The sequence below is a fragment of the Anopheles aquasalis genome, chromosome 3, assembly GCF_943734665.1.
Source record: "Anopheles aquasalis chromosome 3, idAnoAquaMG_Q_19, whole genome shotgun sequence".
Lineage (NCBI taxonomy): Eukaryota > Metazoa > Arthropoda > Insecta > Diptera > Culicidae > Anopheles > Anopheles aquasalis.
This window is the reverse complement of record NC_064878.1, coordinates 12,690,001-12,705,700: the sequence shown is the minus strand read 5'-3', so window position 1 is coordinate 12,705,700 and position 15,700 is coordinate 12,690,001. Positions and strand designations below refer to the sequence as shown.

Here is a 15,700-nt window from a genome sequence, read left to right as displayed (position 1 = left end):
CGGAAAGAGGATACGATGTCAATCTCAGCGGCCGACCCCACAAGGACAACAACATGCCTTCGACAACAGCGCGGCTCTGTTGCCATGGATGTGAAGTGATCACAGCAGGCCGATAAGAGAAGCAACGATTTGCTGCTGCTGCTCGCGAAAAATCGTGGAAAATGCCACGCGAATACCAAGCGCCCCAGTTGATGATACGCGGGATATGAGCGGGGAAAAAACGGATATCCTGGCAACGTTATCGGTCACCGTTTTGTCTCCGCTTTTTAGTGTGCCATTTTTGTTTTCTCTTGTGGAGCGTGGGCATGGGAATGTTGTTGTTTGGATGTTTGCAGTTCGATAGCAACGCTCCGAGAGGGACCTCTAGGCGATGGTTTGAGGCTGTGAAAGTGAAGAACCGCTGCTGATCCATTCCGTTTACGCATGACGTGCAATGTCCGCGATGGTCCTCCATGTTATGTGGTTTGCGGTGGCCCAACAAACACCGACAAGCACTCTGACGGTGGTGGCAGCTGTCGCGCCTCTTAGGACCCCAAAGATTTCGATCTTTCGAGCGACGCCTCCAGACATCGCTGTTGTCGCTGATGTCACGTGCACTTGCGCCTGCCTGGGTGTGTTGCGTTTGGTTCCGCTGATTGATGATGGGTTAATCGAATCGGTGGTGGTTTGGTTGCGTTGATTAATGATGCAGAGTCTTGAATGTGTCCTGCAACACATCCTGCGACCACAACCGGTAGGGAAATCGTTCGTCGAGACCCAACTTTAAAACTTTAATCTCCGCGAGCTTAGAGGCAGAAAATCCTGGCGCTGGTTAGAGGAGGTCGCGATAGGATTCAATCATCCATCCGGCCCCCGGGTTCATAATCCTCGAATACACATTACACCGTAATGAAATTAATGCTCGAGCCAATAAATGGATAATGAGGCGGGCCATGTGGCCTCACGTGCACACAAAAAAGGGGTTCCCTGGTTTTCCCACCACGCGCTATGGTTGTTGGAGAGTGTCCGCTAGTCCATAAATTAATGCTCCGCGTGTGGTGTTAGCTTCCCTTCCCTTTTGCCCCTTTTTGAATGCTCTTCTCGGTTACGCTCATCTGTTCACTATTTTGCCAACATAAAGCTGGGTGTGCGTTGATGTTGCTGCTGGTGGTGGTGTTTGCAAATATGATGCCCGGTCTTACAACGCCGCTAATCCTTGGCACGTGGACCCATGCGGGAGGGCGCACACCAGGCAAAGGTGATATCAGCGGCCACATCATACTCGAAGGACCACCAGCATCGCCTCCAAGGCGTGTGATGCTCACCGAACACGCTGTAAGTCACGTTCGATCTCCTGCATTGTGGCTTGGGGTGGTCGCACATGGTGTGTGATGGTGTGGTTTAATCCTTTCCGGCCGTAAATCAATGCTCGCGACGACTTATGCTGCTTCATCCCCGTCGGCCGTACTGAGATGGATGATTCACTATCGAGCTCGCTATGCTGCTGAGAAAAGTTGAGCTGAGAAAAGAAGTGAGTTGAGCGAGTGAGATGCGAATGAACGGTTTACGAAGAAAATCCGAACGCTTGTGGAGGGGAAAAACCAGTGAGTGAACATCGAACCGAAGTGCGTGGCTCACTTCTCGCATCTCACCGGCGCATAATTTACTCACTTCGTAGCATAAAATGCTGCGTGCGTGCTCGTGTGTATGCATCGCGTTGCAATGAAATTTGCATTTTTCGCTCCCCATCCCTATCGCTTTCGCTGTGCTTCTCCAACCACCATGCTTGGATCACTGAAATGCTCGCCCTTGTGCGCGTTCGCAGCATAGTTTATGAGCTGGAGAGCATATTCTGGCTGCCCTATTGTGCACCATATGGTCCCGGTGGTCTCGTGATGCACGCTACTCTGCAGAGAGAAAGCCGTTTGAAAGCAATGAAAATCCAGCAGAGCAGACACAACAACAGTCTGTTCCTAGAAGGGGCTATTGGCGAATGTTTTGTCTTTCGAACTAATTAACACCAAACTAATCGGGCACCGCACGGTGTACCACGAATTATCAGCGCGCGCTGTAGACAAAACAATAATTAATTCAAGCGCAATCATATCATCAACATCATCGGTTGCATTCCCGGGTGCATACCAGAGATCCATCCAATCAAGCATTAATCGTTATCATTTCAAGAATGCACAACAAACACAGTCTGCCAAAGGGGAATATGCATCTCGGGATGGCTTTAATTTGCCGGCAGCGCGAAGTGTCGTGAGGTGCTGCACCCTGGTGGACCATTTTCGGACCTTAAAGTCGCACACGGCAGACCCGGCACACCGGAGGGAGTCTTTAAGCCGCAGCACAGCGCCCGTTTCTATGCTCCGTCTCCGTCGTCATCGTCGCACTCTTTCGCTCCAGCGCGACAGATTTTTATGCTCGCCAGACGGTGCTGCCCTCACCGGTTTTACCAGCGGCAGACGGTCGAACTAGAAGCCCGAAACCCGAGCATAACGACAACATGGAGGGTGGCCAAGGGAGAGAGAGAGAATCGAACGAACGAACGAACGAACGAAGAGACAATTCACGAGAATTCAGGAGAGACGAACCACCTCTTCGCCACCTCTTTTATGCTTTTCAGCGTACTTTCTCTCTCTCGCACCTTTGCTGCCTGCCTCGTCATCAACATCCCGAACAGGCCGCGAAGCCCAAGCGAGAGAGAGAGAGAGCGCGAAACCGACGGGGTGTAGGTGTTCGATTCTTGGAACGGCGCGATGGCCACAGCTCCGGCCTTAGCTTCATTCATGCTCCGGCTTACGCTCACTCGTCAAAACTCCCGAGATCGCGGTTCAGAGCGGACGTGTACTTGAACGGTGCGTTCCCTCGGAAAATAATCTTTCCAACACCCTTTCCCCAACATTAATAACTGTTTGATTCCGGCGCAGAGCAGCGAATCGTTCTGCTTGCCTGCTTGCATCGCGACTCTTTGGTGTTAACGGTGTTTTCTCTATGTGGCGTGACGACGTGCCCTGTGTCTGAGTGATCGACGAGAAAAGCAAAAGAAATCAGAGAAAAAAAAACCTCGCTCGAGGTTTAGTGCAAGAGGAGTGTGCATTGGAAAACAAGATTTTCCATCATCAGCATCATCGGCAGCAGTGTTGTGCTTTTGTGTGCCTCTTAAGGAGTCTTGCCTGGTGGTGATTCGAGTTCGTAGTGTCCATAACCGGGCAGCCGCATCATTCGGACTGCATCCGGATTCGAGAAAAGCAAAGGACGTGCCGCTTGCCTGTGTCACGGTGTTGGTGTGCTTTGGGGGCAAATTTTCCACGGAAAAACTCCACCAAAAAAACCGTTATATTCGCGGCGTGTGATTGTGCCAACCAAGCTTGGCGACGGAGAAAATTGTGTTTTGCGAAAAATCAAAAAGGAAAAAAATCAATACCAAGCGTGGTGTATCGTGCGCTTAGTGCTTGTGTGGAGTGAGAAGCGTTAAGCTCTTGCCATCAGCAACAACAACACCGACAACAACGACGCTGACGACGACGACGGTGACAGCTATCATCATGCTCTACCGGGACGGTTTATGATAAACCAATTCTCGGTTAGCGCGCGTGGTGCGGAGGTCCGCGGAGGTGTGTGATGTCCACCACCGTCGACGCCGTTTTGCGATCCTGAGATCCAGCGCAAACAGAAGAAAAAAGAGAGTGTGTCCGTTTACGTGCCCCGGATGTGTGTCACAAGCGGAAGAAGGAGCGTGAAGAAGAAGTGCGTCGACATCGTTTGTCGAATTTCTGAAAGAAAAAAGATGTGTCCTCCAAGCACAAAAAGCAGCCGTAGTGTCCGTGGTGACGGTGTCGACAGTAGTAGCGTCAGTTGGAGGAGAAAGATGAGCTCCCAGATGGTGATGGTGGTGATGGTGGCGCTGGTTATGTTGGCCACAGTGACCGGTACGGTGACCGCCTCCCAGTGTACGTGGGAGTACGAAAAGTCGAGTGTCGTGTGCCGGTTACGTACGCTCGAGCGTACCGGGTTGGATCTGCAGGGGGCCGAGGGCACATCCCGGCTCGACATCGAGTGCAGTGAGTTGATTCTGTTCGAGAGTCAACTGCCGCGAAACGCTTTCGCCCGGTTGGCCGGGCTTAGCGAGTTGCGGCTTGAGTCGTGCAAGTTGCTCCAGCTGCCGGAAGCCGCATTCGAGGGGTTGGTGGCACTGAAACGGCTCTCCGTCAATACGCACAACTACGAGTGGGGTCCGGGCAAGGTGCTGGAACTGCAACCCAGCTCGATGCAGGGCCTGAAGGAGCTCCAGTCGCTTGATCTGAGCGACAACAATATGCGTGCCCTGCCGGACGGTTTCCTGTGTCCGCTGACCGGCCTGAAGGTGCTGAATCTCACCAACAACCGGTTCCGGGGTGCGGAGAGTCTCGGGCTGATCGAGAAAACGTGTGCCGGTGGATCGGAGCTTCAGTCGCTGAATCTCGGTTACAACGAGATCCGGGCACTGCCGGAAAACTGGGGCGTCTCGAAGTTGCGCCGCCTGCAGCACCTTAACCTCGAGTTCAACAACATCTCCGAGGTGCACGGGGAAGCCCTGGCCGGGTTGAGCTCGCTCCGGACGCTCAACCTTAGCTACAACCACCTGGAAACGCTACCGAGCGGTATGTTTGCTGGTTCGCGAGATTTGCGCGAGATTCATCTGCAGGGCAATCAGATCTACGAGCTGCCCCGTGGGCTGTTCCATCGGTTGGAGCAACTGCTGGTGCTGGATCTGTCCCGGAACCAGCTCTCATCGCACCACGTCGACAACGGAACGTTCTCCGGGTTGATCCGGTTGGTGGTGCTGAATCTGGCACACAACGCACTAACCCGGATCGATGCACGGACGTTCAAGGAGCTGTACTTTCTACAGATACTGGATCTGCGGAACAACTCGATCGGTTACATCGAGGACAATGCATTTCTGCCGGTGTACAATCTGCACACACTGAATCTGGCCGAGAACCGGCTGCACACGCTCGATGATCGATTGTTCAATGGGCTGTTTGTGTTGTCGAAGCTGACACTCAACAATAACCTGATCAGCATCGTGGAACCGAATGTGTTTAAGAACTGTTCCGATTTGAAAGAGCTCGATCTCAGCTCGAACCAACTGACGGAGGTACCGTACGCGATTCGCGATCTGTCGATGCTGCGAGCGCTCGATCTGGGTGAGAATCAAATTTCACGGATCGAGAACGGGACGTTCTCGAACTTGAACCAACTGACCGGGCTGCGGATGATCGATAACGCGATCGAGAACATTACGATCGGAATGTTTACCGATTTGCCACGGTTGTCGGTGTTGAATCTGGCCAAGAACCGGGTGCAGAACATTGAGCGCGGCTCGTTCGACAAGAATCTGGACATTGAGGCGATCCGGTTGGATGGGAACTTTCTGACCGATATTAATGGGATCTTTGCGACGCTCTCGTCGCTGTTGTGGCTCAACCTGGCCGAAAACCATCTGGTGTGGTTCGATTATGCGTTCATCCCGAGCAATCTGAAGTGGCTGGACATTCACGGGAACTACATCGAATCGCTCGGTAACTACTACAAGCTGCAGGAGGAGATTAAGGTGAAGACGCTCGATGCCAGCCACAACCGGTTGACGGATCTGGGACCGATGAATGTGCCGAACAGTGTGGAGCTGCTGTTTGTGAATGATAATCACATTGGGACGATCCACGCGAATACGTTCATCGATAAGGTTAATCTTGCGCGGGTGGATTTGTACGCGAATTCGCTGAAAAAGTTGCAGCTGCACCAGTTGCGGGTAGCACCGGCTACGATGGAGAAACCACTGCCCGAGTTCTACCTCGGCGGTAATCCGTTCGAGTGTGATTGTTCGATGGAGTGGATGCAGCGCGTGAACAATCTGACGACGCGACAGCATCCGAAGATTATGGATCTACCGAACGTGGAGTGTATTATGCCGCATGCCCGGGGATCACCGATCCGGCCGATCGTGTCACTGAAACCGAAAGACTTCCTGTGCCGGTACGAGACGCACTGTTTCGCCCTGTGCCAGTGCTGTGATTTTGATGCGTGCGATTGTGAGATGACGTGTCCGACGAACTGTACGTGTTATCATGATCTGACGTGGGGTACGAACGTCGTGGACTGTGGTGGTGGTGCAGCGGCTGTTCAGGGTGGTGCTCCGGGTGGTGAACGATCACCCAGGCCCGTGCCGATGGACGCCACGGAGGTGTACCTGGATGGGAACGAGTTTCCGGAGCTACAGAACCATGCGTTCATTGGACGGAAGAATCTGAAGGTGCTGTACGCCAATGCGAGCCGTATTGTGTCGATACAGAACCGCACGTTCGCCGGGCTGACCGCACTCCAGGTGCTCCATCTCGAGGACAACGCACTCCAGCGGATACAGGGATACGAGTTTGAGAATTTGGCCGTCCTGCGGGAACTGTACCTCCAGAACAACGCCCTGCAGAGCATCGCAAACAACTCGTTCGCACCACTGTTCTCGCTGCAGGTGCTCCGGATCGACGGTAATCGGTTAACGACGATTCCGATGCTTCAACTGCAGGCGAATCAGCTGCAAAGTCTGCAGGCACTGTCACTCGGTCGCAATCAGTGGAGCTGCCGGTGTCGGTTCCTGCAGGAGCTGACCACGTTCGTGGCGGACAATGCCGTGATCGTGCAGGACATGCAGGATGTGTACTGTGTCGACGATGGTGTGCACCGGGAGCTGGACTTTAATGTGAGTGCCGCGTGTAGTGACTTTTATGCGGGGCGTTCAGTGCTACCGGATCGGCTGTCCGATACCTACATCTTCCTGTTGGCCCTTGCCCTTATCGTGACCTGCCTCCTGTTGTTTGTGCTGCTGATGTTCATCTTCCGGGAGCCGCTGCGTTTCTGGTTGTTCTCGCGCTACGGTGTCCGTGTATTTGGGCCGCGGTGTGAAGATTCCGAGAAGCTGTACGATGCCATCCTCGTGTACTCGGCCAAGGATGCAGAGTTTGTGGCACGTCAGCTAGCGGCAGAGCTGGAAAATGGACGACCACCGTTGCGGTTGTGTTTGCAGCACCGCGATCTACCGGAGGATGCATCGCATCTGCAGCTACTCGAGGCATCACGGGCATCTCGTCGTATCGTGATGCTGCTGACCCGGAACTTCCTGCAAACCGAGTGGAGCCGGTGTGAACTGCGACGAGCGATCCATGATGCGCTCCGTGGACGCCCTTACAAGCTGGTCGTGGTGGAGGAAGGTGGTGTCCTGCTAGAGGCCGAAAACGATGTCGAGCTGTTACCGTACCTGAAGACGACGACGGTGACGCAGGTGAAACGTGGTGATCGACATTTCTGGGAGAAGCTACGGTATGCGCTACCGGTTGAGGCGCCTTACCGCGGCAACAACTACACGATCGACCATCACGAGCGTATCAAGCAGACGGGCGGTGCAACGGCCGGTGTTCTGTTCCGGCAGGCACCCCCCGCGTACTGTCCGGAGATTGACGAAGCGAACTACTCGTCGGCAACGACGGCCACACCGAGTCCACGGCCATCGCGTCGCGGTATGGTCGAGATCCCCCATCGGCCACCGAGTGAGCACATCTACTCGAGCATCGACTCCGACTACAGTACGCTCGAGTGTGAGAACATGGTGCCTGGGGTGCATCGGCCATCGTGGCGTCAGGGATCATCGGCAGCAGCAGCAGCGGCGGCCGCTGCGGCCGCTGCAGCCGCCCAGCACCAGCAGCATCAGCAGAGTCACATGATACCGAATGGAGCAGCGGGAGGTATGGCAATGGGAGTCGTCAGTGGTGGTGGCGTTGGAGGAGGTGGTGTTACCGGACCGAACGGAACGATCCATCCGCACGGTCACCACGTACAGGCGTATCTAGTTTAAGAAGAGCTTTTTTCCCGGCGAGAGCGTCATCTCGTACACACGCGCGCAGGAGTCACAGTTAGTCAATGTGTGGATATCGAATCTGTTTGATGAGTGATGGTGATGGCCACAAGGACACACTCGCGAGCGCAACAATAATGGCCACAGGCAGCAGCAGCAGCTAGCAGCTAGGAGTTAGGAAGAGGTCTCAACGGAGGAGCTTCATTCTGCGTGCGCTTGTTTCGTTGTATAGCTTTACCCCCTGAGGTCGTCCTTTCGATACGCTCCATGATGGTCATGATGATGCATGTGTTGTGTTGAGGGCTCGAGTCATCTGTGTCACAAAGTATTAATTGTAAAGAAAAAAGGAGGTGAGAGGGAACGTTGTTGCATTGTGGGTCGCATGTGTGTCTCGGTGTATGTGCGAACATGCAGACCACACAGAACGGGACGAAACCCCAAGAAGAGGCCACAGTCGTCGTCGCGTTCGTCGTGTGGCTAAAACTATTTGTGATATCGTAATTGATAAGTTTTAATGTGTAATGTCGTATCGGAAGCTACTACTACTATTACTACCGCCGCTATTTGGGTTGAGACAGACGGAGAAGACCGGTTCCCCCTTCACACACAAGAACACAAAACATGCACATGAAAAGCTCCCCAAATTCCTTACGCCAGCTGGCAGCAACAGCAGCAGAGCATAGCCGACACTAGCGCGAAAGAGGGAGTAGTCAGAAGAGAAGTTAGCTGTTAAGTAATGCAAGTGAAAGACACACGTACACACTGTAGACACACATACACACAGAGGAAAGGATGGCGCCTCAATTGCATTTTAATTATACGTTTGCTTGCCTTCGTATATTCCCTTATGCTACCACTACTTCTCGTTCCTTTTTCTTTTTTGTTTCGCGCGAGGATAATTAACACTAAATGGTGCTTCATACCATCACCAACATATCCTTTTCCTGTGGCCCTTCAGTAAGAGAATCAGTGTGTCATATGTTGACGGTCTCTGGGACATCCATTTTGGTTCCTGGGCCCCAGGTGTGATGGATTCCTCAACTCAATTCGTTCCGATGACGTGTTTCTGTGTTGCTGTGCGTGCTGCGTGTTCCCCCGGTTGCTAGGAACAGTTTGCGTGCTACTGCTGTCACGGAGTGTAATTATTATTTAAAATATTTATTTTACTTTCCTATTTAATCGAGCCAGCATCGAGCAGCTCGTGTCCTGTGGCAGGAAGAAGCAGCATAATACCATCCCTCTTACACCTCCAATTCACTTACCTACTGCATTGCAAAATGCTCACAGATGTAGACGCCAGAAACGAAGGATTTCTCTTGAAGAATTACCATAGAAAACATACATTACACCTTCGCCCTCCCCCACCCTCCAACACTCCTTCACAAACACACTGATACGCACACAAGAGGATGACTGAGCCTCACGCACTGCGAAGCCGTGAGCGACCTTTGCCTAAAACGAGTAAAGCTTACCAAGTTAAAGTTGATAGAGAAGAGATAAAACAATTGATAAGCGCTGCGATAAGCGACAAAAACTGCGAGAAACGAAAGAAAGTCAAATGAAATATTGTATAAAACACACACGCTAAGATAGAGTACGGCAAGGAGTTGAAGTTGTAAATAGGTTGGAGAGGAAAGTGAGAAGCGGCGCGAAAAGCGATTGTAACATATGGAAAATGTAAAAAGGAAGAAAACGCGCACTGAACGATGGCAAATGCTAGGTATCTCTCTATCAGACTGACTAGTGTGTAGCGGAAGAGCAGAGTACAGGAAAGAGGAAGGAAACGAAAATCGAAAGAACAAAATCCCCCGGTGAACGAAATGCGAAATCCCCAACTCCCCCCATTATTACCAATAACCACCCTCCGCGTGTTAGTGCGCGCAAACGTATATGAAATGAGTTGACAAATGAAGTAAAGTAATAGACACAACAGAAAACCAACTAACAAACACGCTATAGAAAGAAAGAGAGAGAATCAGAAATGCGAAAGAGTTGCTAACGGAATTAGGAAGCCGAAATCTTGAGACAAAACAAACATGTATGTGAACGCAAACAAACTCCTAAAAACTTGAGCCAGCAGAGCGCAAAAGTAGTAGAGATAGAGAACGAGGCAGAGGGAGCGAAAAAGAGAGAGAGAGAGTGCAACATATTGTTACAGCAAACCTTGTAAATATGGAAAGAGTATGAATGAAAATAAAAGAAAACAAATAACACAAGTTTTTCGTCGCGTCGAGAATTCAATCGGGAAAATACAAACCAAGCAAGAAAGGGTTGTAGAGCGGGAGGAACATCACAAGAAAGAAAATGAAGGAAGTTCAGTTCGCCGGTGCAATGGTGAAAGAGAATGGCCGGTAACAATGGAACAGTAAATCGTAAAACTCGCAAAAAAAAAGATCCAGGAACCCTGAAAATCCGCCGGAACTCAGTCACCCGGTGTAGTAGTTTTCGGTGGGTTGGTTTGTTGAGCCCGCGCTTACGCTTCTCTCCAGCTGTTCGCTGCTGTGTTTTGGAGTTTCCGTTTTCCAATTTTCCGCCTCCGCCCACCACCTTTCAGCGAGTTCTTGACGGTAGTTTTCAGATTGAATCGGTAGCAAATGGGTGTTGTTTGGAGGCTGGAACCAAGAGTGTGCCTCCAAAAAGATCGTGTCAACGGAATGTGACGGAATACGAGCAGAATGAAGGTTAGTAGCGGTGACAGTTTAACAGAAAAAGGGTCGCGAACAAAGTTGAAACTGGTGAAACGAAATTCTGTAAGCATAAAATTGAAGTTTGGAAGAAATTTAAGACAACTAACAGTAAAGTTAGTAAAAGACTAACAATGTTCCCTTTATACAACAGCGAGTTCCAAATTGACTGGTGCGCCCGAGATTCGATTCGAAAACAATAAGAAAACAAACAAAACAGCGTGTATAAAACAGAAAAAAAACCACACAACAGACAAAAAAAACTAATTAACCAAACATCAAAACCAAACCAACAACATAAAAAACGGGTCAACCGGGCATTGATTGCAGTGACGCTTGTGTCGTTTGTTTTCCTCTTTTGTTTACTCAGCATAAACACAGACACCAACGCTCGTGGCCAGCGATGCCGAGGGTCATCGAGTGTGTTTCCGGTTTGTCTATTGTTTTTTAGTTGTTTTTCGGACATCGACACCACCACCATCATCGTCGTCGTCGTCGCCGTTGTGGGATTTTTGCTGATGGCTTGGGGGCCCTAATTTCTCGGTTCACTCGGTTCCCCCCTCGGCTTGTCTTGTTGTTTGTGTTCCGGCTGGCTTCGACTTGTCCGTTCGATTTCCGCTCCGATTCAGCGATTGTTGTGTCGCCGCGGCTCCCGGGGAGTTTGTGGAGGTGTCACACAGCCCCCCGCGAACACTGGTTGGGACCACAGCGTGTTGTGTCCGCCACCGCCAGAGTGAAAGTCCCCAACAACAGCAGGTCAGCGGACGACAGAGGGAACCAGAGCAAATGCCGCGCGCGCCCGCGTGTGTGAGGTTAGTGTGAATATTTAAGAGACCCCCAAAAACTGTGGCCTCGAGATAGCCGAAGAGAGAGAAGAAAAAAATAAAACCAGAAATCTCGAAACTGTTTCACTTTTTTAATGTGTCCCCTTCTCACCTCTAGATGCTTGGGAATGTCACCCTTAGTGGACGTAGTTCGGTCCGGAACTGGTCGAGAAAGCCCACGCAGAGCACCATCATAGTAGCCCGGAACCAATTGGGAGCAGCCACCACCTTGGAGCGGCGAGGTGCTGGGAACTCCGTTGGAAACCGATTGACAGCAGCACAGGCAATCGACGACGCAGACGACGACGACGACGACGACGACGACGTTTGGACAACAAATCGACAGCACCCTGGACACACTGTCGTTCCGTTGCGTATTTATTTAGCTTATTAACGGATTGATGATGGATGGCAATGTTCCAGCAGCAGCAGCAGCACCAGCAGCAGTCCAATGCTCGCCAATCTACTCACCAGTTTGCTAAAGAACTTGCCGCAGCAATTCGCGGTAGAGCGTGCTGCGTAAGCATTTCAAGCAGGGCCAGCCAGCTATATACACCGGTTGTCGGTGGTGGTCCTTGTACACTTTGGTCGCTCTGTTCCATTTCGCTAAAGCCGCTTAAGCCTTTCGATGGGGCCGAGGGGATTTAGAGCCAGTGCTCAGGAGAGGAGCGGGGCATCAGTCGCCGTCGTCCGGAATTGCTCTGTCAGCAAGCGTGTAACGACGTTGCACGGCGCGCCAAGTAAATATTGACTTTTAATTAAAACCTAATCTGCACAGACCAACGGCAAGAGGGATCGGCGGTGCTGCGTGCGTACAGTGCGGACCTGTTTGCGTCTCCCGGTTTGCGTGTAGCTGCTGGGTTTGTGCTGGTCGTTTTTTCGAAGTGAGGTAGGTTGGGTTCTGTTGTGCCTGTCTGCCTTTTTTTGATGCAGAAATGCCCGTTCTGCATCACGAACGAGCCACAGAATCAACTGGAGAGGTCTCTCGGTCTCGTCTCCAGTATGGACCCCAAACAACACTCTCACCGCGGTATGGTTCTATGATTTTGCCCGTTTTTTTGTGTTTAACTGTTTGCTGTCGGTATTTTGACGCTTGGGCGCGAAGGGCACACACCAGCGCACCGACCGGAAACTATGAGAACTCAACAGTCGTCCCATCAACAGCCCCATCGTCACGTTGTCGGCGACACCAGGAGGAGGAAGGTGTCCGCGGGCGCGCGCGCGCGGTCGTGGATGATGAACTCCGGTTATGGTTCTGTAGTTTTGGTCCCGGGACACTAGATTTCGAGCACAACACCCGCCCCTGGCGCGTGTTTTTTGTGTCTTGTCGTTTTCCGTAGCTCAAAACTCCCCATCGGTGGCACTGCGTCACCTGCTCTGCTCTGATGGTGGCGCCTTCGGTACGGTCGGCCACAAAAAAAAAAGCAGACACCCCCGAGTTCGCTTGGTGTGTGCCTATTTGGAGCGCGCTTTAATCCATGCATGCGTGTCCAAATCGTTGACCAGTTGGTGGAACGGCTGGCAACCTCCCCTTCACCAGCGGCCAAGTAGACGAGGCCAACAACGCTGGTAGACCTTTTCATGCGATTCGCTCTACGATTGACTATCGTAACCGGGGGTGTCCAGTCCGGTGCAGCCCAATCCAATTCAGTTCCAGTAGCCACGGAGGTCGGCGTCTCGGTACTGCAACCAGATCGCGATCGAGGCCGGGTAGTGGCGGTGGAGTAGCATGAAGAGTGTAGCGTTCGATTCCAAGGGCACCACACCACGGTCGCCAGTCCGCACCCTAGTCCCAAGTGGACCAACGTTTCGCAAACGTAACCGTAACTCTGAATCTCCCCGCTCCATGCCGCCAAAGGTCTAGCCGTTCGTTGTGGAAGCATTACTCTTTGCATAGCCCTCGGGTGGTTAGTGTACGATGTAATGCAACACTGTTGGGATCCCAATACCGCTCGGTCTGTGGCCTGAACTAAAAAACCATTGACCCATGGCAGAATGGGACCGCAACATGAACCTTTGATTGTGAAAGTTTGTCACAATCACTCTCGGATGGCTCCGTTTGACAGGGATCGGAACTTCTACGGAACAAACAGACAGTGGTTAGTTGCTCGCTTACCAAAAGTGGAGAGAATTCCTGAACTTACCGGAATCAACCTGGTTCTGTACACGTCACGAACTGTGTGTGTCCAGTCATCCAGAAGATTAGAGGCCTGCGGTTGAGGTAATCGCGTGCCGTGATGCGACTTTGGCATGTCGTTGGCCGTGGCTGACTGTACAAGCATGTACTTGACGCAATATCTTGGGCTTACCTTATCAACCCGGCCTGTTGTCGTGAATCATCCACGAAATCCACGAAATCCACGAAAAGGCGCAGGGATTCCTACATCTCGTACTAAGGCCGGAGTTCAACGACATCAGCGCTGCAGTGTGATAAGAAAGAGCGAGAGAGAGCGCATCAGGAGCTTATTTTATTACCCTCGTGACATCCGTCACAACGCGCGATCAGTCAATCGTGACGGAATCGAAGCCACCACCACCCGACCTACTGCACCGACCGACGCTTGTTATTATGTCATGCCGGCGGGCTGATTGGGGAGCAGGAACTCTGCGCTTATCTCTTGACGAGCCTCTCTCCCGCGGGGTGACACTCCGGAAGCAGGTCGCGCGCCCGTACCGTGGAACAGCAGGTCAATTAAACTTAACATTTGGCTTTTCAATATTCCGAATGTCACTAACCACTATCGGTTGCTCCCCTCCCCCACCCCTCTCTTGTGTGCCGCTACTCAACATATGCTCCTGATATGCAAACACAGACAACTAGGGTGAGGGTGGTGGTGCGTTCGGTTGTGGTTGACTGGCTGGATGGATGGTGGCTGCTGGCTGCTACTGGCATGCTGTGGCTGCTGATAACCACCAGCACTCCTAGGTACCACGAAGTACAACGCGTTGGCCGGGCCTTCTGGTGTCCTGGTGGCGGACATATTCAAATTATGTCAACGACGCGCCCGTCTGCGGGCGTCTAGGTCATTAAGATTTTAAACGATGGCCACTGTCTGCCAGCCCTCCCCCGTCTGCCTTGTGAGCTACGTGCTACGTCCGGGCATCGATGATAACACAACTCTTCCCGCAGCAGCACCCGCATTTTGGGAGTCGATTGGCAGGAGTTTTCGGGCAATCGATCCGTGACCGAGGATGACGATGACGGTTGAGTCCGTCGGAACGCTTCACATTGTCGGTTAGGAATTGATGAATATCCCAAAAACGGTCCGCACTTGACAGGTACGAGATCCGTCGCCTACTATGCTCTCCTCCCGTTTGACAGGAGCGCCCTTTAGCATGCCATCTAGTTGGCCATTTTGCACTAAAACTTCTTGTAGGTTAGGGTCATCTCGTTGGCATTTTTTTATCGCGTCACAGCAAAAGGCTGCAAGGTACGTGCGTGCATAGATAAGACTGGCCCACTGTACTGGCCCTGGCAGTGAAAGGCAGAAGCGGAACCTAACTATTAGAGCGGGAGCAGCAGCAGAAGCGAAATTATAGGTGTAAAGCAGACAAACGAGCATAAAAGATGATGAGACCAGGATGAGTCTGTTTGTATGTGTGGAGCGGTGAGGTGATGATGCGTACGTGTGTATGTGTCCGTGTGCTGGTGGTGGTCAGCATCGCATGTGCGCAGCATACGACAGCGCATGCCGTGCCGGGTCATTGGGTATGTGGCGGCTGGGCTGCTGTATGTGTGGCTCGTACGTTTCAGGAATTGAGTTTTTATTTTAATTTCCAACCTTCTTTCCAACCTTTCTTCTCATTCCACCGGTGCTGCGAGTGTGTGGCTTCTTCCGTCTATGCTTCGGCTTCCGTCGCCTCGCCAGGCCCGGCCTGGCCCGGCCCGGTCGTCCATTTCTGGCTCGCCGTTAACCACTTTTGTTATCTTCTTTTTATGCCTCTTTTATCTATCTTTCCTTTCGTGCTTCTTCGTTCGCTTTCTGTTTTCTTTCCTTCCCGGGGTACGTGCGCCTGTGTCTGGACTGCCTGCGTTCCATTTGCGTTGCCTCTACCTCTATCTTCTCGTTTCTCTTTATCTTCGTCTTGTCTTTTCCCTCGTTCGTTCGTTCGACGCGCTATAGTGCGCGCGCATACGCACCTTCCACCACCACCTTCTCGTCCACCGTCTGTTCGGGCCATTTCAGGTTTGTTCCTTCTTGTGACGGACGGTCTGGTCTCGCCAGACCCTGGCCAGACCCCGGCCTGGGCCCGCGGTATGGTATCAGGTTTTTGCTGTCTTTCTTATTTTAATTTTTATTACATAAAGGTAATAATAG

General features: G+C 51.9%; 1 protein-coding gene across 1 annotated transcript; it reads left to right on the top strand.

Moving 5' to 3' along the window:
• The first annotated feature begins 2,824 nt into the window (after window positions 1-2,824).
• Window positions 2,825-10,081, top strand: LOC126576130 (toll-like receptor 7). The gene has a single exon (XM_050237269.1). It carries the CDS (start codon window positions 3,695-3,697, stop codon window positions 7,871-7,873), a length of 4,179 nt encoding a protein of 1,392 aa, XP_050093226.1. The 5' UTR covers window positions 2,825-3,694; the 3' UTR covers window positions 7,874-10,081.
• Window positions 10,082-15,700: the final 5,619 nt, after the last annotated feature.

Bases quoted from the DNA above. Each gene is read 5' to 3' on its own strand.
- LOC126576130 (XM_050237269.1), top strand. From the start codon at position 3,695: ATGTGTGTCACAAGCGGAAGAAGGAGCGTGAAGAAGAAGTGCGTCGAC.